Consider the following 26,577-nt stretch of genomic DNA (forward strand, 5'->3'; position numbering starts at 1 on the left):
TCTTTTAAGCTATTTTTTAAATGGCACTTTGGAGTTGTAAACTCAATTTTTAGCCTAAAATTAAATATAGTCGATTTTGAAATTAAATGATAGGGCCGTCATTGACTGTTTGAGGTTTACACCAGCAGGATGTAGGTTTATCATGAGATGTTTAGCTCCAGGAAGGACCGCCTAAACAGGAAGCTATTTGCTCATATCATGTTTTAGTTCATCTGACCAAACCACTGATTTCATTCATCTGAGTCAACCCCCCCCAAAACCCCAAAGATTCCCCCGCCACAAACCAGATTGGTTATTTGTAAAAGTAGAAACATGCTTTTTTTTTCCTTTTGGAGCTAGCCTCAAGTGGCCACTCCAGGAACTGCAGTTTTTTGCATTTAATCATCAGCTTGAGTTTATTGCACCTCATCGGTTTCTGCTTGCTTGTATGTGTAGAAGTTGTGACCAGTCGGCTAAAGAATATCTCTTCCCACTCAGTTTGACTGAGCTTAGTCTGCATCCAGGCAGATACTGTGATGCACAGTCCTGCCAGTGACTTCGCATTATTCAGGTGATGAAAAAGGAGATGCCAAGATGCAGTAGCAAAGGTGATGATGAAAAGGGCAAGGGTGGTGTTGATATAGACAATCTAGGTTTGGATAAAAAAAAAAGAAGAAAGAAAACGTTTTCAGATCTAGTGGGAAAAATTAACCTCTTCCTTCGCCCCTCATGGTAGTGATGTGAGACTCCATGGCATCCTGTTTCTCAAGCAACGAGGAAGTCCCCAATTAGACCATAATGACAGGTCTTCCCCAACTGATTGCCTGGAGTTGGATTGCCCCTTTTTAAAACTGGGCTTGGGATGACGTGTGTGTGTGTGTTTGTGTGTGCGCACACCAGATGGACTAGCTGCAAATGGCTATGCCTCCGTGCCATGCCCTCGTTACAGCCCTGCCTTAGTACCCCTCGGTTTCCATTCATTGAGAGCTCCTGGAGGCCAGTAGGCTGGCTATATTTACCTGAGGCAAGATTGTGGACGAGTGGGGTGAGGGCACACTTTTTATTTTGGTCCGATAGCATGTAAGAGGCATTCAAATCACTTGTGTTGCGAAGGGCTTTTCTCTGACAGCGTGGACTTCTCTGAATTGCATGGTATTGTAATACAGTTGTGTCAGCAGGGAGACTGTTGAGAAGGTGAGACAGCCTTTTTAAACCTCAGTGCCAGCCTGGACTTGCTCCAGATTGCCCTTTGTTGTAAACACCCTGTCACCATCTTGTCATCATCTTCCTGTAGCTTCATAGCATTTCCAGTTCTTAGCACTTTAGCTGCTTTCCTATAGTCTTGAAAGATTGGAGTGTGTTTAGGAATGACAATAGATTAGGTTTTTACTCGTTCATTACATGTGAATTGAAGTGAAGAGCAAAATATCCTATAAACATTGGCCTTGAAAGCCGCTGTCTGGGTGCTTTTGCTTGTTGGATTTAATTACAGGGTCAGAGAGAGATGTTGCTGCAGGCGACATTTAGGGTTTTATTTTTTTTTAAATTTTATTTCATTTTATCATTTTTTTGGTGCTGTGAGAACCACAAAATCATTTGTAATCCACAGATGTTGCAGTGGTATTTCAGCACAAATCTCTGAAATGGTTATATTCTCATCCAAACTTGCCAGAGTAAAATTAGAAGCGCGTGAAAAGCAATTGTTTCGGTGACCTACTCGTGTTCAGTTTTCAAACTTTTTTGGGCTAGCTTCCTCTTTTTTTTTCCTTTTTTTTTTTTTTTTCTCATACCTCAAGCCACCCCTCTTTGTCCACCCGTACTTCCTTCTGTTGGTCTTTGGTCGCACTCTCAGAGTGTAACCTGGTCCTGGGAGGCAGTTGCAGACTCAAATCTGACCTCTTAATGACTCTGTAATTAAATCCAACTCCGTATATAAGGTCAGAGCTGAAATGCTTGTTTTGGTTAGTGACATTTAAAAAAAACAACAACAAAACAGGTTTGCCTGCAGAAGGTGTTGTTTTCCATGTGATAATATCATTGCAATTGCTTATATCATACACTGGAAGTGACAGTGCTACTGCTGTTTATGTGATCATGTGGTAAAAGAGTTGTGGTTATGCTGTGGTCAAGTTTGCTTTTGATGCTCTCTCAAACTTGGAGGAATCTTATGTCGGACTGCTTTAAATGAGTTATGTTAACAGTAAGTGAATCGTTTAGTTTGGTTGGTTTAGAAATTGAAAGCATGCATTGCGGTAATTTGCACAGTAGTGACTCCTGTTTTCCAAGAAGGGCTCATTTACAGTGTGTTATTCAGTGGAGGTGGGTGGACGTGCGAGGATGAGTGACTTCACATACGTTCGTGTGTGTGTGTGCTTACATGCCTGTGCGTTAATCAGTCATCATTTTTATGTGACTCATTTGTAACCTTTTCACTACTGAATTCCAGCTCGGTTAACTGTGGTGGGAGCCCAGTGCAGTCACTCCACAGCTCTTTTTTCTTTTGTTTATCAGAATAAGCTGGTGTTTTGGTTTGTTTTTTGTTTTAAATCTTTAAACACCTTAACCTCAAATCAGTGTGAAAAAATCCTTTCCAGGCCATGCAGTCTATTCTGTAGAGGCTTAAATTCTGCTTGTTCTTATTCTTCATCCAGAGGTATAATACTGTTTTCAGAACTAAGTCAGTTTTTGATTTTTATTCCTTCTGAAAACTTTTTTTTTTTTTTGCTGATTTCAAGTTAAGTAGCCATAAATATCACATTTTACTGTCAGAATAAGCATATATACAGTGTTCCCCACACTTAATTTACCTGGAATTTGTGGCACGTGTGAAAGTTGTGGAAACAATGTTGAAAATGTCCTCTGTTGTACATTAACAATAATCAGTCTTTAAAGTAGAAAACAGACTGAAGGTTTTTTTAATTTAATTTTTTGTAATTGTGGTGAGTGGGAGAGCGTATAATTGACAGTCAGTAGGTTTTTTTTGTTGCACTACTGTAGTTGTCTTTGCGTAAATCTGTCACTGCATCATTCAACCCAGCTTGTGTGTCAATCAGTTAGTTTATGCCTGTTGTCTAAATCAGTTGTGTCCTACACACAGGCTACTTCCAAGAATGGGCTTTTCCATCTCGGACAGGTAATCCATACTCTGTAACGGACAAATCTATGGGCCTCTTAAATTTCAGACACAAACCTTCCCTGTTTTAAATTTTTCCTTGTGGTCACATCTGCCCTTCTCTCCCTCTGTCCAGCTGATTTGGCTTTTATCTGGTGGCTGTAGATGTTTTTTTCCTTGCTGGGATCGCAGGTTTTTCTCCCATAAAGTGTTGCAAAAGGCCTGTCCATAAATAAATCTCGCTCTGAACCTTCTGTCTGGACACATGTGGAAATCTGTCCTGATTGATAGAGAAGCTGATCTTAAATCATAACTAATCAAGTGCAATTGTTTTCAGTAAGACCGCGTGGAAATACTTGAACAGTTTTTCTTTACTGCCTTTAAACTTTAGATTCTCAGGTTTCCACATGTGTTCACAAATTAGGCTGGAGGTCACTGTATTTCTGGATGGGGCTGTCCATGAAATGAACTTCTTTTTGCCTTTCTTTCCACCTGTCTTTAATACATACAAAATGCTGCTGGATAATCTGGTGATTTTTACCTCAACATTGTGGTTTTCCCTTCATTATCCCTAATGATACTTCGGGCTTTTCACAGATACACTCAAACAAAAACAAAAAGTCATTCTTTTTGAATTTCAGCTTCTAAATGTGACCTTTTTCTTTCCCTCTAGACTAGAGATGATTTCCTGGGGCAAGTTGATGTTCCTCTCAGTCATCTGCCAGTAAGTTATTTACATCTCTGCTGTCATTTATTTACGTCTGTATGTGTGTAAAGCTTGAGTGCGTGTGGACACTCTGGCTGGTTTAGCACTGTTTTGAATGCTCAGCTGTTTCTTATCTACAATTTTGCTGTTCCTGATTAACCTCTGTGAAGGTCAGGGAGGGAGTTTGTTTGTGTTTTCCCATCTTGAGTGTGAGAACGTGCTAGTCACAGGTAATGCTTCTGTTGTGATTAAACAGCGCTCTCTGTATTAGAAAGGGAAAGCGGGCTGTCTAGCATGTAAACACACAACATCGACCTGCAGAATCAGGGTGCTTGGGAATTTTTACAGTTGAGGTCTGATGCAAGCACAAGCCATTCTCACACCTGCAACTGTTCAGCTGGACTGGACAAGAAATGTTTTTTTTTTTTTGGTTGTTGTTGTTTTTAAAACCTTCTTAAGTAGTAAGTCGGTGTGATGCAAGAGTAAACCAGGTAGTTGTCTCGCGTCTGATGTCCTTCTGTCCTCTGCATACTCTGCACAGAGAACACGTTTGAAGTTGCTTCTTGTGAAAATGGCAAAACTGAGTAGAGCTCTTATGTGCAAAAGGCTTAAGAGACCTACAAATCATCCTGAAGCAGCAGCACCTCTGCACATTTGGGAGCTTTGCTGCCAGCTTGGTTGTGGCTCCCTAAAGTTCTGTCTTAGTTGTCGACCTTAAAAGCCTATCAGTAAAAGTTTTTGGGGTTAATTATTAATGCCCTATTTGGGTCCCACAGGCCCAGGAAATTATTAGCAGATAAAAGCTTACAGCTGAGTCACGTTGAGAGTTGAAGCCTTGGGACAACATGGATAATATTTAGTCCTGATGTGACTTATGCTAAAAAAACAAAACAAACCAAGGCTTGTTTTTAATTAATAGTTACTGGGCATAACTTAGTCATGTCTCCTTTCTCCGTAATAGCTTCTTGTAAATGTCCTTTTACTTTTCATGAAACAGGACATGAATACTGACTCATCAGAGTCCATCTGGTAGCTACATTTTCCTTATGGAACCGTGACCTCCTCTTAGCAAATAACAGGACAACGCCATTCCTCTTTTTCTTGGTCGTCTGTATTTAAGCAGGCTCCACACTCAACTACCTCTTTTTACCGGGCTCTGTGTTGTATGTGGTGAGACCAGATAAATAAAAGCACGTGAGGTCTGAAAGTTTAGCAAATCAAAAACCATGTATGATTGGAATTTCCCCTTTAAAGTCATCTGCTTTTGCACCTCTGGACTTCTTGCAGTGCTGCTGCTAATTTTAGATGGGACCGTGAAACTGCCAGGACATCCATACTACTGTGCATTTCTGTCTCAAACTGAGCTGACGTTTGTAGTAAGGATTATCATCAGGCTGATGAGAACTAATCTCCGGAGATTCTCAACTTGGAGACCGAACAGTGTTTTCATTGAAAGGGTGTTGATGTTCAAGGTTAGGACAGCGGCTTAGGTAGTGAGCTCGTTGGTCGTTTTTGCCACATTCACAGTTTGCTCCACTGAGGCCAGATTTAGGTCTATGAGTCCATAATGACCTCAAACTATGGGTGACCAGTCATTATAAACAACTTGAACTGTGCACCATCTTATTCGCTACTCACCTGACTCATCAGAGTTGCCTCCCTGTGACTTTAACCTCTTCAGATTGGAGGAGGACAGAGTGGAGCTCCATGGACTGAAAAGTGTCTGCAGAACTTGCTTTAGTCCACAAGGAAAACATCCTAAATGGGAGCTTGATTGATAAAATTAATATTAGATATTATTTTATGTTAATACTGCCCCTAATATTTTGACTTGGAATTTTGTTCCAATCTATTTCATATTCCTGCTTTGAGGAGCCCCACCTAATATTTTGAGACCAGTGTTTTGACTGTAATTGAGGTCCATTATTTGGAAACTTGACACTGGTACTTTTCACACATGTTCTTTTTCCTTTTACAAAACTTTCCAGCATTTTCTTTTAAATATGAAAACTGACTTTTGGCCTCAGCGGTATCTCACAGGGCATTATGCGATGAGCAGCCAGCAGGGACTGGTTTGGCCCTGTCAGAGAGCGGTGTGAGATTGCTGTGAATTACAAAAGGCTGCTCAATATGTAACAGGAGAAGCTCAGGATTGCATAATGATCCTGGGATGTCTGTGCAGAGGGTTGTACCCTCTGTTGAAAGCTGGCGACTGTGATATTCTGATATCGCAACATGTGTATTTGCTTGTGTTCACTTAAATGCCGTCAGCAAAAACCTCCTCTATTTGCAGACAGAGGATCCTGCCATGGAGCGGCCCTACACGTTTAAAGACTTCCTGTTGCGGCCAAGAAGGTCAGTTTTGGCTTTGTTTGATATAAAATGAGAAAACGTAGATGGCAAATAGTAGCTGCTTTTTTGTGTCTGTCTAGTTTGCCCCCTGTTAGCAAGTGGAGTAGACAGTGACACATTATTAAAGTTAGATCTTGGTTCACAACACTGTCTAGACTCTGGCCATATTGGAGTCTAGACAACGATAACTTCATGCGGCTGTCAGCTAAATACTGAACTTGGAATTCCAACTAGGACTAATGAGCAGGAAGTATTTAAAGCAGATGTTTTCCTTTCAGTCACAAGTCCAGGGTGAAGGGTTACCTGCGTCTGAAGATGGCCTATCTGCCCAAACAAGGAGGTCATGAGGAGGAGGGGGGAGACATGAGGGAGGAGGCTGAGGTAAGGTCTAATCCTCTGTTGTTAGTATAAACTGCTGACTTTGCATTACCTAAGACATTCTTTGGACTGTTTTTTCCACAATAAAAGCAAACCAGATTCTACTGTTATTCCTTTCTGCCACATGAAGGCAACATAGTTCTAAGCTTGAAAGTGAATGTCCCAAAAGTAATGTGAGAGCATCTTTCTTTTTTCTTTTATTATTTCTCTGAGAATTTGGGAAGCCGCTCACTGCCAGCATCTGGTAAAAGTCTTTTCCAGGTCAGGGTCTGGAAAAAACATTTACAATGTGGCCTGTTATTTGGAGAAAATTGAGCTTTTCCTACTTTAATATGTGTTCTTGGATGTGTGGAAGAGAGCTAGAGAGCGAAAGGCTTCACAGATAAGATGACATTTAGCAGCCAAAGCGTGAAAGCTTAAATGGCACCCCTCATGTTCATACTGCAAAAAATTTCCCTTCCCCCCCCCCCCCCCCCCGACTGTCTGTATTTCTTTTTTCTTTTTCATTGTATTAAAGCCTCATTACTAATGCTTATTTTCTCCTTTGTAGTAGCTCTTTTTTCTGCCTACGTATTAAATTAAGCGTAAAATTGCCAACACTACGAGTGAGATTGTTGCTTAAACATCAGCTCCGTCTTGGATTGTAGGCATAGATACACCTGCCTGCTGGCAGCTATGAAACACAGGCATTAAGTAAATGTTTAGTAAAACATGAAAACAAAAAAAACAGCAGAAAAATATAACCAGCTAAATCTTTAATGTACTTCTTTCTGATCTTTGGCTTAAACCTACCATACTACCCTTCAACCATACTGTCTTTCAGGGTTGGGATGAGTCTGCTGACTCAGGCTCCCAGCGACCCCAGCAGCTGCTGCCTCCTTTGCCTCAAGGCTGGGAGGAAAAAGTGGACAACCTGGGACGCACCTACTACGTAAACCACAACAACCGCACTACACAGTGGAAACGGCCTTCCAACGTGTACGCCTGATCTCGCACTAATACAGCCTCGAACTTTTCACATGTCACTGTTGGTTTTTATACATGAAAAAAATCACAGTGTTAAAGTCTGAGGATTTTTGCCCATGTACTGCAAGCTTAGTGAGGAAATACTCTTCAAAAATATTATTTAAGATGTTTTTGTTTTGTTGTTTTTTTTAACATCAAAAACAACTGGCGTCGGCCACAGTTATTCCTATTTGTAGACGTTACACTCCTTTAAAAATTTATAATTGGACATTTTAAAATATACACAAATTCCCTCTCTATACACACAATAATGCCATATTCCATGTCTCCACTTAATTGGGAAATTATTATTATTAATTATATAGATATATTAAAAAGAAAAAATGAATTACAATATTTTTAAAAAGTTCAATTTTTGAGCTTTATCACTTTTTCTGCTAAAAACTAAATAAGTGCACACAGGGTAAAAACAAGCCCCTTAGCTTAGCTTTGCACAAAACTGAAGACAGAAGAATGGACTGAATGTCAGTAATCTAATGTGTTTGTCCTTGGCTAGCCTTCTGACTTAGCTTTATATTTAGGAGACAGATAGAAGAAATGCTTTTAACCTTCTGAGGTAGCTCTTAGCAGTAAAATGAAAGAGCATATCGCTCGTCAAAGTAATCCTCCAACAAAGTATACGCGGTTGACAAAACATGATGGACATATTTTATATCATCATTATTCTGAGCACACCTGATAGACTGTAAATTGTTGTTGAAATAACTAAATATAACAGTGTTTGGCTCTTGTTACTAAATAATCCTGCACAGGAGAATTAATTCATGATTATTAACTTTTGGTTTCCATTCATATTTTCTCACCAAATCTCTCTCAGAGACGTGATTTCAGAGATTGAGAGTGACAATCAACAGCGGCAAATCCATCAGGAAGCCCACCGCGTTTTCCGATCAAGGCGCCACATCAGTGAAGACCTGGAGAACGAGCACCTGGAGCCCAGGGACTTGGATAATGTGAGGGGGGGAAAAAAGAGCAGTCCACTCACGCACACTTAAACTCATCTACAGTGGTATATTTCCAAAAGATCTGTGTTACATCAAGATTTTGTCTCTTTGTTGTGCCGGTAGTCTTGGGAGCTCATCACAGAAGAGGATAACGACAGCTTGGCTCAATCTCTGCCCGGTCCCTCCTCCGTTTTGACACCACAGCACACACCAACACCCATCACCCAGGAGTTCTCAGAAGACTTAAATCTGAGGCTGTCGCTGACTCCCGATACAAACGGCGAAGTGCCAGGGCCCAGCTCTGCTTTGGTGAGACTGGAGAACCGTTAATTTTCCATTGTCAAAAACCTGGACCTGGTGTAAATGTAGGCAGCCAAACAAGAGGCAGCGCTGGCAGCGGTGTTTATTCTCTCTTTGCTTCCTTTGAACAGAGCCAGCTGTCAAACAGACTCCGTTCCTCAAGTATGACGGATGGCGTCAGTGATCAGGCCCAGGCTCCTCCTCTTACGGTACATATTTCTAAAGCCACAAACCCTTCCTCCAGCTTTTTCTACTTTCCTTCTCTTTCTGTGTTGTCTAAGCAGGTTGCTAATGTCTCATTTACCTCCTCCTCGTGGATGTGTCTGTCCTGTTAGTTTACCACATGCTAACTCACCTTTCTTGCTCCTCTTGCATTTCAACCTCCAGCAGATGCTACTACCCACCTCACCCTTTGTTTCTTCCCTGCTTCAACTGTACCACTTATTCTACTTACTTTACTTTTTGTCTCTCTAGGGTTACCACACCTGTTCGTCTCTCATCACTACTCTTTGTGATTCACATTCCACTGTGTTTGATTTGTTACGTCTCACCAGAATCATGATTCCACTTAAAAACTCTGAGACAAAAAAGTAAGATTAAGAAGTGCACCAAGGTTCCCCTGGAGTCCTGAGTCATGGCGTCAGCTGGGATTCAGCTTAACAAACTGTCACAAGATCTGAGCCAGATGTTTGTCAGTCACACAGCTGCGACACAGCAGTGAGCTTTAGCATTGTTAAGAAGAAGTGACAGTACAGGTGCTCGTGTCTTTCTTTCCCTTCTATGATACGTTTCTCAGAACTGGACGACTGTTTAGAAACCATTAGAGGGGGGGGAGCATTTGTTTGAGGTCTATACAAGGATTAATGTTTTCCTGTGGGCGTAGTGAGCAACCACAGGAAATCCCCCCCCCCCCCCCCCTTCTATTTCATTATCTTTTTCTTTTGTCAATTTGACTGTAATATACTTTAAAATACGTCATTAACTTAATAGGAGGATATGAGGTAGCTTTAATTTGACGGTACAGATTTAAAATTGTTCCCATATTTTAGTTTTCTATTTGTTTTGGCAGTAGTAGCTATTAAATTGCTTTATAAAAGGCTGCTGTTGGAGGACTGATATTGTTTATGTACTTCTGTGTAAGCAGAACAACACCTAGTTGCATATCTGCGTTTAAAACGGAGAAACAAAACGTGTACATGAAAGAAAATACATTTTCTTTCATTTTTTTCCTTCAAAATTTGATTGTTTTGTTAAGGCTGGTTCCTTTTTCCACCTTCAGCACTGTAAATCACTTACCTGCTTGCACATTTTCAGGACGCACCTGTTTCTGGTTGAAATTAAAGATGCTGCACATTGAATGGAGGGGGGAAAATCTGTTTTCCAAAGGTTATTGATTGCACAGGGATGATACTTCTTTTTGTCCCCCTCTTGCCAATCACAGCAGCCGTTTGCTTCACTCTGTGTCCTGTGTCCTTGCTGTTCAGTCACTGCGCTCTTAGGCCCATAACCAAAAGATTCTCTCGTCTTTCTGCCACTCCTCACCTCCTCTGAGAATGAATTTTCCCCCCTTTTGTCCACTCAGTTTTCCTCTTTCAGCCTTCGCTTGTGCCCACACTTGGCTCTTAACTTACACCCTTAAAACATAACCTATTGTGAACTAAAGACCCTCTTCCATGTTGTCTACCACCAGCAGAGTTCCCAGTCCAGAAGAACGAGAGCTCAAACAGTCTCAGGTGGTGAGGAGCCTATGGTAATATCTCAGTTTATGCACAGCACTATGTAGGATGGGACTGTCACCCGACTAGTTTTGTGAATGACTTCTAATCCTGCACTCAGTTAGAGCTTACTCATTAGGAAGATTTCCTCATTGTTACACCAGTGTTGCTTTCCAGTAAAGTCCTGTACGAGCATATGCTGAGCAGGGCAGTGTGATCAAGAAAATGATATCACAACAGAGTCACATTTTAGGTCAAGACTAAAGCCATGTAGCTGTTTCTTGGCAGCTATGCAAGGGAGTAATATTCATTTAAATCCCATTTTTCACAGCGTGAAATCACTTTGCAAATTCAGCGAAGTACAAACTTACAAGAAATGCTTGCGTGCATTTTAAATTATTTTTGCAGTGTAGAAAATAATACAGCTTTTTTTCAGTTCCTGTGGACCAGGAAAGCCTAAACAGCACTGTTACTTATTAATTTATTGACAGGAACATTATTTTATTCCCCTAAAAATCAGATCATATGCCAAATGATGATCTGTACTTTATAAAATCATCAAAAAACAGATTGCCCCTTTCACATACACATACTTCATAATGGACGCAAACAGCTTAATAAAGCAATTACTTTTGAACACATTAGAAACATAAATCATCATGATTAGCACATAGCTTAAAAACCTGTCTTTTCTTTATTCTCTTATTGTGATCTGCAGCGTTAGATCAGAAGTTGTCTGTTATATGTGTGTGTTTCTGTGTTTGTTGTGTTTTGACCAAGAACTGACAGCCTAGCTGTAAATAACGAATGCCACTGATCAGTCATTGATAACGAGCCATGACGCTGCATCGTAAAAATGTTGCCAGTGTTCAGCCATGCTGTCTGTGTAATACATCACCAGATTATGCTGTGATTATTTGGTTGACACTCTGTAATGTTTATGCTGGAAATGGTTAATAGTTCACTTAGTTGGATTGTAATAATCTATTCCCTGCAACCTCAATATAAAATATTAGAGCCCCTCCACTTGTCTAAATGTACTAGTCTGTACTGATTAGCCATATTTGCTTTGCTCTCTCTCTGCACTTGGCCAGTCTCCCTCGTCAACTGCTTACACCTTGACCACCCCTGGCCTGCCCCCTGGATGGGAGGAGAGGAAGGACGCCAAGGGAAGAACTTATTACGTCAACCATAACAACCGCACCACTACATGGACTAGGCCAGTTGTGCAGGTACAGCAGGTCTGAAGTGTAGCTGTCGGGCTGGCTGGACCATAACCTGGCCCCATGATTCTTCACCTGTGTGTTGGATCTCTTCCCACTCTATTCCCCCTCCTGTGTTTCTCCTTTTCTCTGTGTACAAGAGTGAAAGAAAAAGAGAGAGAGCTTTTAAATGTCAAAGTTCTGCGTTGTTTTGTTTCCTACTTTGTCCAACTTTTACTGTGCGTCTTCCTTCTCTTGTCTAGCATTTTGTGTAACACAAGGATGAAGTTCAACTGTGTATTGGTCACGTGTTTCTAAACCCTGGCATGGGACCGCAACCACTACTCTTCCCTCCCTCCTCCCATTTCCACTCCATTTTTCCACCCTGCCTTTCTGTCTGCAAGCGAGGCAGCCCCACGTAAGCAGTGCTCACAGAGAGACAGAGGGGACTGGGTGTATGTTTAATGCTCTCCTTTGAAATCCACCCTTGCATTTGTGCCTTTTTATGGTCAACTCTGTAACTCTGTGACTGTATTATAAATGTCATAGTCTCCTCATTCTCTGATCCTCATCTGTTTTCTTAAGTACTCGGAAGGAGAGGCAAATCTATCAAATAATTCCTCTGTGTTTGCTCTGAAGTTATACCCCGCTGTAAATGTGGGCTGTACCTCCCACCTCATCTAGGGGTGAAAGTTATGTGGTAATCTCACTATTTCAAACCTTTGTCATTGTTTTCTAGTTGGACATAAAATCCTATTGTTGTTTTGTTTGTGGCCCTGAAATGACCCCTGCCTTTGAGATTTTAGTGGCTTATTTCCCAAGGAAAACAAAGCCTGCATCCAGACCTTTCCAGTGCAGAAAAGCATGCTTCTCAAAGAGACTTTCTTTTTATTTTTTATTTTTGGCAAACGGCATGGCATGCTTGATTTCTTCCCAACCTAACCTCAAAAGTGCTGTTCTCACTGACAGCTGACTGAAGATGGCGCCAGCACCTCAGCAGCAGCAGCAGCATCAGGAGGAGCCTCAGCCCTGGCACCTGCATCCACCCCTTCCTCCTCCTCCAATGCCTCCAACAACCACCTCCATGAGCCCCAAGTCCGACGACCTCGTAGCCTCAGCTCCCCTACTGTCACCCTTTCCACCCCCTTGGAGGTGAGAATTAGCCACCTGTACTGTCCCTCTCCACCATCATTCCCATCTCATTTTCCTCTACATACTTGAGGACCACCTATTTCTGTCCTACCTTCCTGAATCTTTACCCTCTTGTCCTTTCTTGCCATGTGCTCCAAATGACTAAATCGTGATCTTCACTTTCTCACACTTCTGCCTGTTCCTTCTAAAGATTAACATTTCCACCTGTTAGCTCTCCTCTTTTCAGGTTGCTGCTTTTGTCTTCTCCTCATTGCCAAACTTAATGAAATCTTCTCAAGTGTTGTTGGGATCTCTCCATTAATGACAGTTTTCTTTTTTCATATTGCTCTTACTTTCTCCTCATTAATGAAAGTTGAGCTCATGACTGTGTACTAAAGGACCTTGCAGCTAAACACTGATTAGATGAATAATATGATCCGAGCTTTCCTTAAGCACCTTGATTCACGCTATGGTTTAAAAGAATAATAGCATGAACCTGGTGTGGTAAATCTAAGATGGCTAAATTACTTAAATTGATAATGGGCCCCTAATGATGTCATTTGTTAAAATAAAACTAGGGACATACAAGTGAAGGAGTGGAAAAACTATTAAATAAAGACTGTTTTGGTAACGCAATGGCCAATCGGTTTTATTTGGGAAGGCGTGACAAATTGTAAATAAGGAACTTAAGGAAGGCTGTGTCAATATTACTGTGTGTTTGCACAAGTTTTTATAATCAAATAAGACCCCGTTCAAGGCTAATTCATTCTCCGATGCTACTCTATGCTAACAAAACATCAAAGGTCTAACTAAAGTAACAAAGCACACAGAAAGCTTAATAGACATCTGTCTTTCTGCCAAGGAGATTTTATGTAGCCAATCCGTGTACATTCCTGGTGTTTGACTCATCTAGTGGACAGATTAAATATTAGCTTTTTTCATTACTGCTTTTTAATAACCTGAATGTTAACGACCAATAGCAATTCATAGAGTCATCTTGCCGCCTCCATGTTACGTTGTTCCCAACATTATGCTTTATATGACTGCTTTCTCTCACTCATTGGTCAGAGGGTGTTAATATTCACACAGCATAAGTGGTTAATGCGTTAGCCGTATAACACCTTGGTAAAATGTTGAAATTTCTACTTCACATTTTAATGTGGTTTTTTTTTTTTTTTTTTAAGCTGCAGGCTACATCATGCAGATAACCTTTGAGGTTGTCAATTTAATTGCATCGCATTAATTTGCACGTACATTTTTTCCTCAACCTAAATTATGCACTACGAATGCAAATGTAAGTCTGATCAACACGTTTGTAGAAATGCATGATCTCATCTAGTGCTTCTGCAGCCTTTTAATGGCTTCGTTCGGTGGCGAAGATGCTACCTAGGGAACAGACCTGAACAAGGTTTAATTAAAGTGTGTGCGAGTATTGTGGAAGTAAAAGGAAGCGAAATAGTCGCAGCAGATTGTTGTAATTACAACTTGCAGGGGATGTGGTTAATTAATGCACTCTTCTCTCTTGTTTGAAAGAAGAAAAAAAAAAAAGGTCAATCAGTGATGATTACTGCTATTAAAAAAAAAAAGAAATTATCTGATGCAGGGACACTTTTTAGTCTGGACGACATAAGGAGCTTTTACCAGAGATGTTCACTTTCCTGTATATAAATAGTTTCAGGTATTATGTTGTAATTAGGTTTCCTTTTAGCCTTGACAGAAAGCTCTGTTACCAGATTTAGATTAATGAGTTCTGCTGGATTTAAAGTAAACATTTGTTAGTTGTTCTTGTACTTCTTCAGTATCTAGGTAACCAAGAGAGAGCAAGAGAAGTCTTACGCATTATCTGGGAAGGGTGATAAATCAGATGTGTGTGACATTTTCATTTACAGGTTGATGGAGTAAACGGCATGGAACATGGAAATCAGAAATGAGCCTGGTGTTAAGTGATATAATAGTTTAAAGAGAAAAGTGGTGATGATATGTTCAAATGTTGCAAGTTTTAGATGGAAATCTCATGGTGCTAAGAATTCTAATCTTTTTCTCTCTTTTTTTATGAGCAGACAAAGAAAAAGCGATTTGTTGGAAGATGTGTTTCTGTCTTTGTTAATGATCACTAATTTTGTATCTCGCTGTCAGTCAGTGTCCGTTTAACGTCTTGATGCATTCTCAATCATCCAGGAAAGTAAATCTCCAAAAGTTGATTCTGTTCATCTGGACGTAGCGTTTTGTGGGAGAAACGTTTCGTCACTCATCCAAGTGACTTCTTCAGTCTCCCACAAAACGCTACGTCCAGATGAACAGAATCCGAACAGAATCAACTTTTGGAGTGTCCGTTTAAGTTTCGATATGTATCCTTATTTTATCATGAAATGGGAGATAACATTACATGACATTTATTTATTTATTTATTTCATATCACTCCCCCCCCCCTCCCCCCCCCCCCCCCCCCCCCCAGGGAGCCAACAACATTCAGGTACGGAGGGCTGTGAAAGACACACTTTCTAACCCTCAGTCTCCCCAGCCGTCCCCTTACAGCTCCCCAAAGTCGCAACACAAGACCCAGCAGAGCTTCCTGCCCCCAGGATGGGAGATGAGAATAGCTCCAAACGGACGGCCTTTCTTCATCGACCACAACAGCAGGACCACCACCTGGGTGAGCTAGCACATTGCTGTTTAGGGATGAAGAAAAAACACTCTGTGATTTTAATCTAGTGATTAGAAAATGTGGGGCAGTAGTTAGTGTTGGTCTTTTAGTGACATCTGGTGGTGGTAAGGTCAATTTTATGTACACTGACAGAGCTGCTTTTTTAACTTTAATATAGAGAACAAAGTGCACGTTTAGAGTTTGTTGTGCTTTTTCCAGTATAATTGTTTACTTTCCTGTCTTTCACTGCTGACAATCAGGAGGATCCCAGGTTGAAATATCCGGTCCATATGAGGAATAAGAACTCAATGGAGCCTGGTGACCTTGGCCCTCTTCCTGTAAGTACAATTACTATAAGACTAAGTAGATATTTAACTTTTGGCCTGCAATGGAGATGAAAAACAACCTCATGAATCACAAAGACTACATACCTTTGTGCACTCATCATTAGCAATATGTACTCCGTCTTTAATGTGTGTGTAACAACTCTGCTCTTCTGGAGCAGTACAACCATGTAGTCTTAGCTAAAGTAGAATCAAGCCAACATATTAATTGACTTTTTGTGTTATGGTGCATGTTGTAATCAGCATGTGATTGGTCTGTTTATGTTTAAAATTAAAATATGAAAGAAATTACTTTGACAGTAAAATATGAAACTTCATGTGTTCATGTGATCGGACTCCATTACACATTTCCATTTTTAGTCCTGTAAGAACAGAAGCTGTTTGTGTGAAGCTTAGCCAAGAGGGTCTGGGGACTGTAATAACCTTATTAGGAGGTGAAACCTTCCCTGGAAGTGGGCAAAATGTTACTGTAGCTAGATGTAGTATTAATAATAAGAATATTACTAATGACAGTAATAATAAAAAAGCTTTATGGGTTTGTACAACTCACAGGCTTGTGTGGTGTGTGTGCATGTGTGTATGTGTTCTCTCTCCCCCTTTCTCTTTTCTCTTCATTCTGATGGATCTAATGTATGCTTCTTCTACACCTGGCCATGTCTGTTTGGCAGAACCTACCAGAGGAGGTTGGTTGGTGCCTCCCTCCCTCTGCCTGCCTACCTGTCTGGTCCAGTCCAGTCTGGTCAAATGCCTGCAGACAGCTTTCTGTTTTCTTTTTTCTTTTTTTTCTCCTCTTCTCTCTTTCTTTCTTTCAATCTTTTCTTTTTTCATGACCAGCATGGGTGGATTGTCGCTCTACCTCCTTGGTATTTTACCCCACTTCCTCTCTCTGTGTGCAGCCTCCTTGCACCACTGCCGCTCCTTCTGTTAGTGTTTAACATTTGGAGCTCCCCATCATTGTCCTTGGATCTCTCAGTCTGTATCAATGTCTGAGAAACGGTTAACACTAGATGGATTTCCCAGGCATTTGTTGGAGTTGGACTGACTGAAGGAGTGAGACTAGAGTACATAATGGGAGTAAAACAATGAGGGAGGGAGGTTTCAAAGGAAACACAAGGAGCTATATATATATATATATAAATACATATATATCAGAGGAAGGAATTGGCTGTATGCTGCATGTATTCTCAGTTTTTTCAGCCTGGTCTCCACTCATGCAGCAGCAGCATACTTACACATATACCGTACGTCTTGTAGCTACACCTTGTTCAACAGATTGAACTGTGCCTTTCCCCCCACCCCTTTACACTCAGTCTACTGTAATGTTTTTATTTGCTTGATTGCTGGTGCCGTACGAGTGTGTGTGGCCTGTGACACTGTACTGAGTGGTCACCGTGTCAGTCGTGATATACTGGTTTGAACTCATAGTGGTGATTTAACCTTTATGTTGTGGTCGTATCCCTGCCTTGCTGATGTGCCAGACCGAACTCAAATAAGGCACAAAATCCTTTCATTTCCTTTGTCGGTGTTTGATTGAGCTTACCTTGCTTGCAGTGCTGGGATGTCATTGTTTGGACCATTTAATGGTCACTGAAGTTCAATTAAACATAAATTTGAAGAAAAGGAAAAATAAATGGATGGATTTAAATTGCTATTTGAGCACGGCCTGTTTATTGGTGCTTTCTAGTAGATTCTTATTCTTCCTCTCTTCTTCTTTTTCAGCCTGGATGGGAAGAAAGAGTTCATACAGACGGACGCACCTTTTACATCGACCACAGTAAGATACCTTTTCCATGCTTGCATTTGGTTATGTGTGTAGTCATGTGAAAAACCAAGTAACATCCTGTTATTCGGTTGCTCATAAAGCCACATTTAGCAGCAAGAAACACGAGGTAGCTATTTTCTGGATGACCTTATCAGTCTCTCGGATTGTTCTGGAGGAATTTTGGCCCACCCTTTTTTATAAAGATTTGCTGCTGTGCTTGGGATTATTGTCCTGATTAAGCCTTAGCTGTCAGACAGATGGCCTGATGTTTGACTCTTGAATACAGTTCATGGCTGGGGAATGACTGCAAAGTAAATTTAAGCTGTGCTAAGATGGTGTGTTTGATTTTTAGCAAATGTGGTCCTGTGAATTATGGCAGAATATCTCCATTTTGATATCTCTACCTGCAGTTCTGGGAATCTGTATTTCCCATTGGGTTACCTTGTGCTGTTACAGTTTAACAGCTGTACTACATTTTGTGTACTTGCCTTCTACTGTACTTTCTTGCTGGATCCAGTTTATGATCATCGCTATGTTACAATGGACTTTTACTAATAACATTCTCTCTGATAGCAGTCAGACTGCACTCTTCTTTAATGCCGGGATGTTTAACTCCTCCGGATACTTTACATCACTTCCCACAAACTGTTTTAGACTACTCAGGAATAGACTTTTCCCTCGATTTGGCTCTCTCATGAAGGCTAAGTTCCAAACTAGCTGTTGGTGTTCACCTGATCTGACTTGAAGACAGTCAAGTATTTCACCTCACCAACTCTGACCTCCATGCCATCCTTTTGTTGAGTTTCATCTAGTCACATCAAGTCTGTTAGTAAATCAGACCTAGTAGATATGTTAGGGCATGGCTTTAGCTTTTGTTGACATCATCATCAAATCCTTTGAATAGTCTATCCCTGCAACACGCCTATTCATGAACTCCGTGAACCCTTTCACTTTGGCTTCAGAACGCACTACAGCACAGAGACTTCTCTCATCAAGATCACAAACAACCTTCTCATTGCTGCAGACTCTGGCTACATCATCATCCTCATTCTCATCATCCTCTCAGCAGCTTTTGACCTGTTTGTTCCTGTGGCAGCAGTAAGGGTGTACTAAGTTTTTTACAGGATAGCATGGAGTCCTATGAAAACCTTCTTTTTCACATTATATTGCTTTTCTGCCATTATTTTTGTTTCTTATTTACTCAAACTGGTTTCAAACATCTGTTTCGTCCCAGTGTCCCTGAACATAATTTCTTAAAGATACAAATGAAATGAAGTGAAATTATGTTCTGTTGTGTTCATTTTATCCAGATACAAAGAACACGCAGTGGGAGGACCCGCGTCTACAGAGTCCAGCCATCACAGGACCCGTGAGTTGTTTCCTCTTACTGCCCCACTTGTTTAGGGAGTCGCTACATACAAATGACAGCTTTTTCTCTTAACATAGCAGTTCTATCTGCCGTGCACTCTCATCAGCCCCGGCCCGTCTGTGCACAGCAGAGATAAATCACTTAGTTGTTGCATTTGTAACATGCTAACCTGGTGTCCTTCTGTGTACCACTTCAGACTTCACTCTCACTGGAAGGTCGCCACCATGTTGCGCTTGTGTTTACACATTTATATCAGGAAACCCAACGAGGAGACTGATAATTTTTTGACTGTTTCTTGACTTCTGTGTTTTGTTTGTCTTTGCAGGCGGTTCCCTACTCCAGAGAATTCAAGCAGAAATATGACTACTTCAGAAAGAAATTAAAGAAACCGGTAAGACTTTCTATCCTGTGTCTCTAGTTTCTGTCTGTGCTACTCTTGCATAATGACACATTGACATTACTTTCTTCTAAAAACTGTCTTGTTTTAGCTGTTTCTATTATTATTATTTCCAACAAAACACATGTTACAGTTTTTACTTTTAACCATTTCAGGCTGACATCCCTAATCGATTTGAGATGAAGCTACACAGGAACAACATCTTTGAAGAGTCTTACCGTCGAATCATGTCATTAAAGAGGCCAGATGTTTTGAAGGCACGTCTATGGATCGAGTTTGAATCGGAGAAAGGATTAGACTACGGCGGTGTGGCCAGAGAGTGGTTTTTCCTCTTATCTAAGGAGATGTTCAATCCTTATTACGGCCTTTTCGAATACTCTGCCACGTAAGTGTCTGCTCGTTTGTGTGCACCTCCTTTAAGAGCTGCTTTTGAGACTGAAGAAAGGCGTTGAACCCTTGAGAATTCAACAGGATCTCACACACCACTCAGGACATAGTGTTACACAAAGCTAGTCGTAAAGGAACCATTCTTTCTGTTCTGAGCCATGAAAACATCCATCTCTACTCATTTATTGCGTTAGCTGTTGAGGGGCAGTGCTGCCGTGTCATCCCCATGAGACTTGTGAAAGTTTCCTTTTACTTTGATTAGCTTTTCCTCTTATTCAAAAAGCCAACGTCGAACAAGGGTTTCCCACACACAATACGCATTAAGGTGGTCAAAGTGTCTTATGTTGTACCGTCATCAATATTTAATGACTTTGTTCTCACATATTTTTGACATGAGGTACCCAAAGAAAATAAATGGTGACATTTAAGGGCAAAGAATTGAAAGTTTTAAATGGAAAAAGTAGTCTATAGATGTGGTTCAATGAAAAGCTAATAAAACTTTTTGAAATCGCCTTAAAAGATGTCTGTCTCCACTCCACTGTTCCTATTTGTTTGTGTTTTTTGTTTTTTCTTTTCATTGCTTACCTAAATTACTTACTTTGTGCTGTGTATGCTTTTAAACGTCTACTCTTATGATATCGATATTACTGTCTAATCGAATACTTTTTTAAATCTGTGCTCATGTCTTTCCAGGGACAACTACACTCTCCAAATTAATCCCAACTCTGGCCTATGCAATGAGGATCACCTCTCCTATTTCAAGTTCATCGGGCGTGTTGCTGGAATGGCCGTGTTTCATGGAAAGCTGCTGGATGGTAGGCGACTTGATTGTAGAGGATTGCTTTGATATTGCAAAGTTGGCACAGAATTTTAGCTCGGTTAAAGCACTTTGTCACTTGTGTTTTTAAACGTGTTGTAGAATGTAGAAAATAAAAGTGATGTTGATGATTATCATCATGTTTTGGGGTTTTTTTGTGCCTCTTTTCAGGTTTTTTCATCCGACCATTCTATAAGATGATGCTAGGAAAACAGATCTCTCTTAAAGACATGGAGTCTGTGGTAAGGTTTCTTTTGCACTACAGAGCCAGTGACTTTGGATCTGTGAAATATTTATTCTTTGAACTTGCTTTACTAAAATAAATACATATATTTTTGCTTAGCTTTCTTTGGAACAGTTTCACATTGATGAAGTCAAACTCTCCTTTCTCACAAGTGAAGGCCAATGAATTCTTTAATTTTCTTTGTGTCTAATAGGACAGTGAGTACTACAATTCTCTGAAGTGGATTCTGGAGAATGATCCCACTGAACTGGACTTGAGGTTTTGCATTGATGAGGACAATTTTGGGCAGGTGTGCAGGCATCGAAGCAGTCACTTTTAATCAGTTAAAACCTCATTTTAATTTCAGTATACTAATGTTATTGCATATCAGAAGAAAACTCAGCTTCTTTTTTTTTTTATCCTTCAGACCTACCAGGTTGACTTGAAGCCCAGTGGCTCAGACATGGTGGTCACCAATGACAACAAGAAGGAATACATAGAGTAAGTATTTTGATTTTCATGTCATCCGTTGACTCATATTTATAAACAAAATTGCAATCATCTGCTCATCTACAATAATATATGAATTTTTCCTCCGTCAGTCTGGTCATTCAGTGGAGATTTGTCAATCGGGTCCAGAAGCAGATGAACGCTTTCTTGGAGGTATTTATGTACAGCCATATGCTTACCACTCGAGGGCAATGTGGCCACTGATTTTTAGTTAGTTTACCTAAGCCTTTGGGGTGGCTAAGAGCCCAAGAGGCAGGTCATCTACTAATCGAAAGGTTGGTGGTTTGATCGCTGGCTGCTCCAGTCTGCATGCCTAATATCCTTGGCCAAGATACTAACTCAAAGTATGAATGTGTGTGAATGTTAGCTAGAAAGCACTTACATAAACAAAGCATAGAAAAGTGCTTGTGTGAATGGTTGTTGTATAGAAAAGTGGAAAAGTGCCATATAAGGACCAGTTCATTTTACCATTACTTAGTTTAAGAGTTGAAATTAAATTCTTCTAAACCTGCTTACTTGTTATCATAATTCTTTTTGTTTAATTTTCAGGGCTTCACTGAGCTCATTCAAATAGATCTGATCAAGATCTTTGATGAAAACGAACTGGAGGTATGAATATCTTTCTAGTAAAGCTGAAAGAAAAGTTTGATTCATTAGCCAGTGGGTAAAATTAATTGTTTTTTAAATCAACATACTACTTCTGTGAGAATATTTTATCCTACTCTTAAGCTGCTTTGTCATCTTTAGACTGTCTTAAGTAACCTTGCTTGCTGGGGAAACGTATATTAAACCACTTATTTAAGGCTATAGCTGAAAGATTCGTTAAAATTTCTGTTAAGGGTTTATTTTATGGTAAAATGTGGCACCGGGTGTAAATGCTGTCTTTTTCTTTTGCCTCCGTCTCTCTGTAGCTGCTCATGTGTGGTCTGGGTGACGTTGACGTCAACGACTGGCGACAACACACCGTTTACAAGAATGGCTACTGTCCCAATCATCCCGTCATACAGTGGTTCTGGAAGGTATGCTCATTACTCAGTTACACAGTTCGAGACTCATAACTGGATGCAGCAGAACCATTTAAACTTTGTTAGTCTACGTGTTTCTGGACGTTTCATCATAAAAGCACGTTTCCCTCCATCTGGCCTGCGAGTGGAAGTTGCTGGCCTCGTTTTTGAAGATCAAAGTCTATTTGGAAGAACAGGCTTGTTTGCTCTGATGAAAGTGGTACCTGCCCCTCGTTATCATTTGTCTTGACTTGAGCGTTAACACACTCACACAGCAAACACACACCAGCCACAGAGACTGCTGTGTCGTGTCATCTGATTAAGGGCTTCGACCGCTTCAGTTTCATTTTGTGTCATCACTTTTTCCTTTAATTTTTTTATGTGTTCAAATGTACATTTATAATCTGCATATATTTGTAAGAATACTCGTTGACATAAACCTACCCTCACCGCTTGCCAATTAGTTATTAAACTAGTTGTTAACTAACTGTTAACCCTAAAATGCAGTCCAGCAGTTCTTTGAAGTTCTTTGAAGGTCACAAAGTGAGACCGTCCATGTCCTCATGCCAGAGATCTAAAACTTCATCCCCACTGGAAAACTATATGCAGAAACTTTCCTCAAATATAATTTTGTGTTGAGTTGATGGGAAAGCATTAATAAAGACAGTGTTATTTATTTATTTTTTGATTGAAAAATTTTGTTGACTTTTGGGAAATTGAAACGTTTCTCTCTCGTCAGGTTGTCCTGCTGATGGACGCTGAAAAAAGAATTCGACTCCTCCAGTTTGTCACTGGAACATCACGAGTGCCCATGAATGGTTTTGCTGAGCTTTATGGTACGTGTTTGGTGTTTGTGTGGTGTTTTCTACTTTTGTAGCAGTGTTAGCATATACTCGGCCAAAACAAGATGCAACAAGGTCACAAAAATCCTTTTCTAACAAATTGTGGTCCATTTACCACATTGAGTAAATGTAATTCCATACATAGCAAATCTTGACATCTCTTTCTAAGTTGTAAAAAGTCACATTGATTTGTTTAAAAGAAATCCTTTGTTTTAGATTTATTTGTACAGCTTTACTTGACCCAGTATTTCCATTTTAAACAAAAAACACATGTTTATGTAAAATGCAGTAAATATCCAAAGGCTTTCCTGCAGCCAAGGTCTTAAAGGGTTTAATTTGTCCTCGTGTGTGCATCAAGAGTGGAATCATAATTGTTTCTCCCGTTGTGCCAGGTTCTAATGGTCCTCAGCTGTTCACCATCGAGCAGTGGGGAACACCAGATAAGTTGCCAAGAGCTCACACATGGTATGTCACTGCTACACACACTCACAGAACAACAAAGCTGAGAGTCTGCAGCTGTGCTAGCAGCTCTGTGAAACTGCACAGTGGTGCTTAGCAAAAAATCGTATATACTTTCAGTGGCAGTCCCAGCAGGCACTTAAAGCTAAACTGACAGGAATCTCAGCTTGGCAGAGTTTTTGTCACATGCAAGGTAAAAGTGTGCAGCTGCTAAAGGTTGTTTACCATGTTATCTTTTTAAAATGTGGGAATGGTACCAGCTAGTGTGAAGACATTCATGTTTTTGCCCCCTGTTGACCAAATTAAACTCTGCAGTAATATTCTTGGTTTTGAGTTTGTCGGTCGTCCAGTCCAGTGTTCAGTGTGTGCGGTCTGTGTTCTTCTCTTTAGCATCATGGACTGAATTTGTATTTTTTATTTTTTTTGTAGCCACGCAGGAGAACGTATGAGCTAAATCGTACTTTTGAGCTTTTTTCTCAACTACAGTGTAGCACTATTGCCACTGTTTTATATACTGCCATAGTATTTGAAGCCCTTTTGTATGTGAAAGGTTTACACAAGTCTTGTACAGAGGTTCACTGCATATTTGCAGTTCTTCCTATAATCTCATGTGACAGACAGATTGGTGGTGCATCAATGGTCATGTGGAGATTGAACTGGTCTGTCATGGTAAGAAGTGAAGCTGTTGATGTACTGGTCGATCTACGTTCTCAACCTTAACTATGATCGTGAGCTGTGGGGTAGGACTTTAATAATGAGACGGGGTTGGGTTTTCTCTGAATTACTGTAAGATCTTTAACTTACAGTAAAAAGTGCCTCCAGGCAACTATTTGGTGCGATATAAATGAAAATGACTTGAGTGATCACTGTGGATGATATGAAATTGCCACATACAGAACCAAAAAATTTAATTAATTTATTTAAAATGTTACCTTATTTGTTTTACCTGTTTTTCTTTTCCAGTTTTAACCGCTTGGATCTACCCACCTATGAATCATTTGAAGACCTGAGAGAGAAGCTCCTGATGGCCGTCGAGAACGCGCAGGGCTTCGAGGGAGTCGACTAGAACGGCTCCCTCCAACCGCATCCAACCCGCCAACGATAAGACAAAATGAAACGGGGATGTCAAACCAGCTGCTGTAGCAGTTCTGTGCAAGCATGTTGTACTGTAATGCCTGACTGCGAGCCACCTCCACTGCACGGTGGTTCGAGACTGTACAGCGACTTGTCGAGCCAATATGCCTACGTCTTTATATCTTTTCGGTTTGGGTAGGTCCCTCCTTTTAAGGTGCTGGGGAAAGGAAGGGAGTGTCGCACTGTTTCGAATGCTGAATTCTGTTATCCACAGGCATGAGCAATGAATGACGGGAGCTGGCCCCTGATCCGCTGTTTCTTCCCCCTCTACCCTCGTCCTGTGAAAATCTACAGTGCTGGAAAACACCAATGCATTTCAATAGCTCCTTTATGTACACTATAGCACAGTATTTGCACCGTCTTCTACAGAGGGGTGCTTCGCATGGCCTTAATCTGGCTTCTACATGCACTATTTCTCTAAGAAACTGCAACGGCACTATGATCACAACTCTCTCAAATCCTTAGACCAACACCAGATTACCTTAGGAATGCTAGCCAATCACATTTCAGGAAATTGGCCACGCCCCTCCGTAGAGCCTTGTCTGCACTGTGTGATCAGAGATCACCATGCAGCCTTTTTGTAGAATAATGTTTTCTTTTTTTTTCAGGCACTAATAATGATTCAAAGATGGGGGATGAGTTCCCAGAGATGGGAATTTTTTTTTTTCTCCTTTAAAAAACAAAAAACAAGCAACGTTTTGTCATCATGGAACATGTTTTCTTTTGAACATTTGGTATAACTCTTCCAGGAAAGTACTCTCAGTGTATTTGTACTGATGAACAATTGTTCTTTACTATATATGCCATGGTGTGTGAAGTGAAAATCTGGCTAGTCTGGGAAATGATGAATCCATATCATTTGTTACAGTGATAGCAAATGTGTTTAATAAAACTGTTTTTATTGTAGTGCTTTGAGAGCAGCATGAAACTGTATCTTGTGTTTGCTACGTAATAATTTGGAAGTGTAATTGATCTTGAAGTTGGGGAGGGAAAACTTAAAATTAAGGGGGGGTAGTTTCTCTGAGACGTCACGATTACATTAATATTCTCATGCCTGTTGCTGTTCATAATGCTGTAAATTGTACTTGAGGGGAGATTTAAAAACAATTTTAAGTTCTTTCATGATTATATGAATTTATGTATGTATTACATTTAACAGAAGTATTACTGATCAACACTAAAATGAAGCTGTGCGTGTGTGTGTGCGTGGATGTTTGAGAGAAAAGCTGTGATCCCCACTGAATATAAAGCAGCACGTTTCTTACAAAGAAAAGAAGTGTTTTCTTTTTTTTCTATCTTGTTTCTCTTTTTCTAACACTATTGAACCTAAAGGGCACTTTATAGATCACTCTGAGGTCATGTCGCCTGTTATGTCTCTTGTCATTTACTTGAATGTGATTTCCCCCTCCCCTCCTCTTATTCAAAGCACTCACTTGGTGCAATATGTGGTCTGTAAATCTGGGCTGCTACTCCAAAAAGTTGACAGAAATGAAGCTGAGCCTTCACGTCTTTTAATATTCTTTTATCTCTTCCTTTGTCCCCTTTCTCTACATTTCCCTCCCTTCTGTTTCTTCCAGTCTATGATCCCAACACTCAGACTGACTCAGTACAGTTTTGCTTTTGTTGTTTTTGTTGTTTGTTTGTTTTTTTTTAAACAAATGAGGGTTAATATCATTTTGTTCACAGTTCGCTGACTTCTGCAACTCTTTGTGGTTCATTTAATTTCAGTCAAATAAAAATCAGACTTCTCACACACTGTGTCGTTTAATCATTCGAGATCCGACTTTCCTTAAAAACGAGGTGGAAGAGCCATGAAACGGACACTGTTTACGGTTTCAAT

At 40.4% G+C, this 26,577-nt stretch overlaps 1 protein-coding gene across 11 annotated transcripts in view; it reads left to right on the top strand.

Annotated features, from left to right (window-relative positions):
• Positions 1-26,488, top strand: part of nedd4l (NEDD4 like E3 ubiquitin protein ligase) — a 41,738-nt gene extending 15,250 nt beyond the window's left edge. For 2 of the 11 annotated variants that reach the window (XM_085463934.1, XM_085463937.1), the window contains 27 exons: positions 3,077-3,112; positions 3,765-3,815; positions 6,091-6,152; positions 6,428-6,530; positions 7,351-7,505; positions 8,371-8,506; positions 8,621-8,806; positions 8,929-9,006; positions 10,488-10,547; positions 11,607-11,744; positions 12,684-12,866; positions 15,301-15,498; positions 15,750-15,827; positions 17,553-17,607; positions 18,906-18,964; positions 19,290-19,355; positions 19,517-19,746; positions 20,442-20,563; positions 20,737-20,807; positions 21,003-21,098; positions 21,216-21,289; positions 21,391-21,451; positions 21,848-21,907; positions 22,210-22,317; positions 23,042-23,138; positions 23,537-23,609; positions 24,567-26,488. In XM_085463934.1, the coding sequence (XP_085320060.1) occupies positions 3,077-3,112; positions 3,765-3,815; positions 6,091-6,152; positions 6,428-6,530; positions 7,351-7,505; positions 8,371-8,506; positions 8,621-8,806; positions 8,929-9,006; positions 10,488-10,547; positions 11,607-11,744; positions 12,684-12,866; positions 15,301-15,498; positions 15,750-15,827; positions 17,553-17,607; positions 18,906-18,964; positions 19,290-19,355; positions 19,517-19,746; positions 20,442-20,563; positions 20,737-20,807; positions 21,003-21,098; positions 21,216-21,289; positions 21,391-21,451; positions 21,848-21,907; positions 22,210-22,317; positions 23,042-23,138; positions 23,537-23,609; positions 24,567-24,669 (2,739 nt within the window). In that variant the 3' untranslated portion in view covers positions 24,670-26,488. Of the gene's footprint in view, positions 1-3,074; positions 3,113-3,764; positions 3,816-6,090; positions 6,153-6,427; positions 6,531-7,350; positions 7,506-8,370; positions 8,507-8,620; positions 8,807-8,928; positions 9,007-10,487; positions 10,548-11,606; positions 11,745-12,683; positions 12,867-15,300; positions 15,499-15,749; positions 15,828-16,501; positions 16,517-17,552; positions 17,608-18,905; positions 18,965-19,289; positions 19,356-19,516; positions 19,747-20,441; positions 20,564-20,736; positions 20,808-21,002; positions 21,099-21,215; positions 21,290-21,390; positions 21,452-21,847; positions 21,908-22,209; positions 22,318-23,041; positions 23,139-23,536; positions 23,610-24,566 lie in introns of all 11 variants that reach the window. The other 9 variants (XM_085463940.1, XM_085463930.1, XM_085463939.1 and 6 more) reach the window with 7 other exon arrangements.
• The last annotated feature ends 89 nt before the right edge of the window (positions 26,489-26,577 follow it).

This window comes from Copadichromis virginalis, linkage group LG7 (genome assembly GCF_057382275.1).
Source record: "Copadichromis virginalis isolate Kocher_CV1m ecotype Utaka linkage group LG7, C_Virginalis_male_GT1.1, whole genome shotgun sequence".
Lineage (NCBI taxonomy): Eukaryota > Metazoa > Chordata > Actinopteri > Cichliformes > Cichlidae > Copadichromis > Copadichromis virginalis.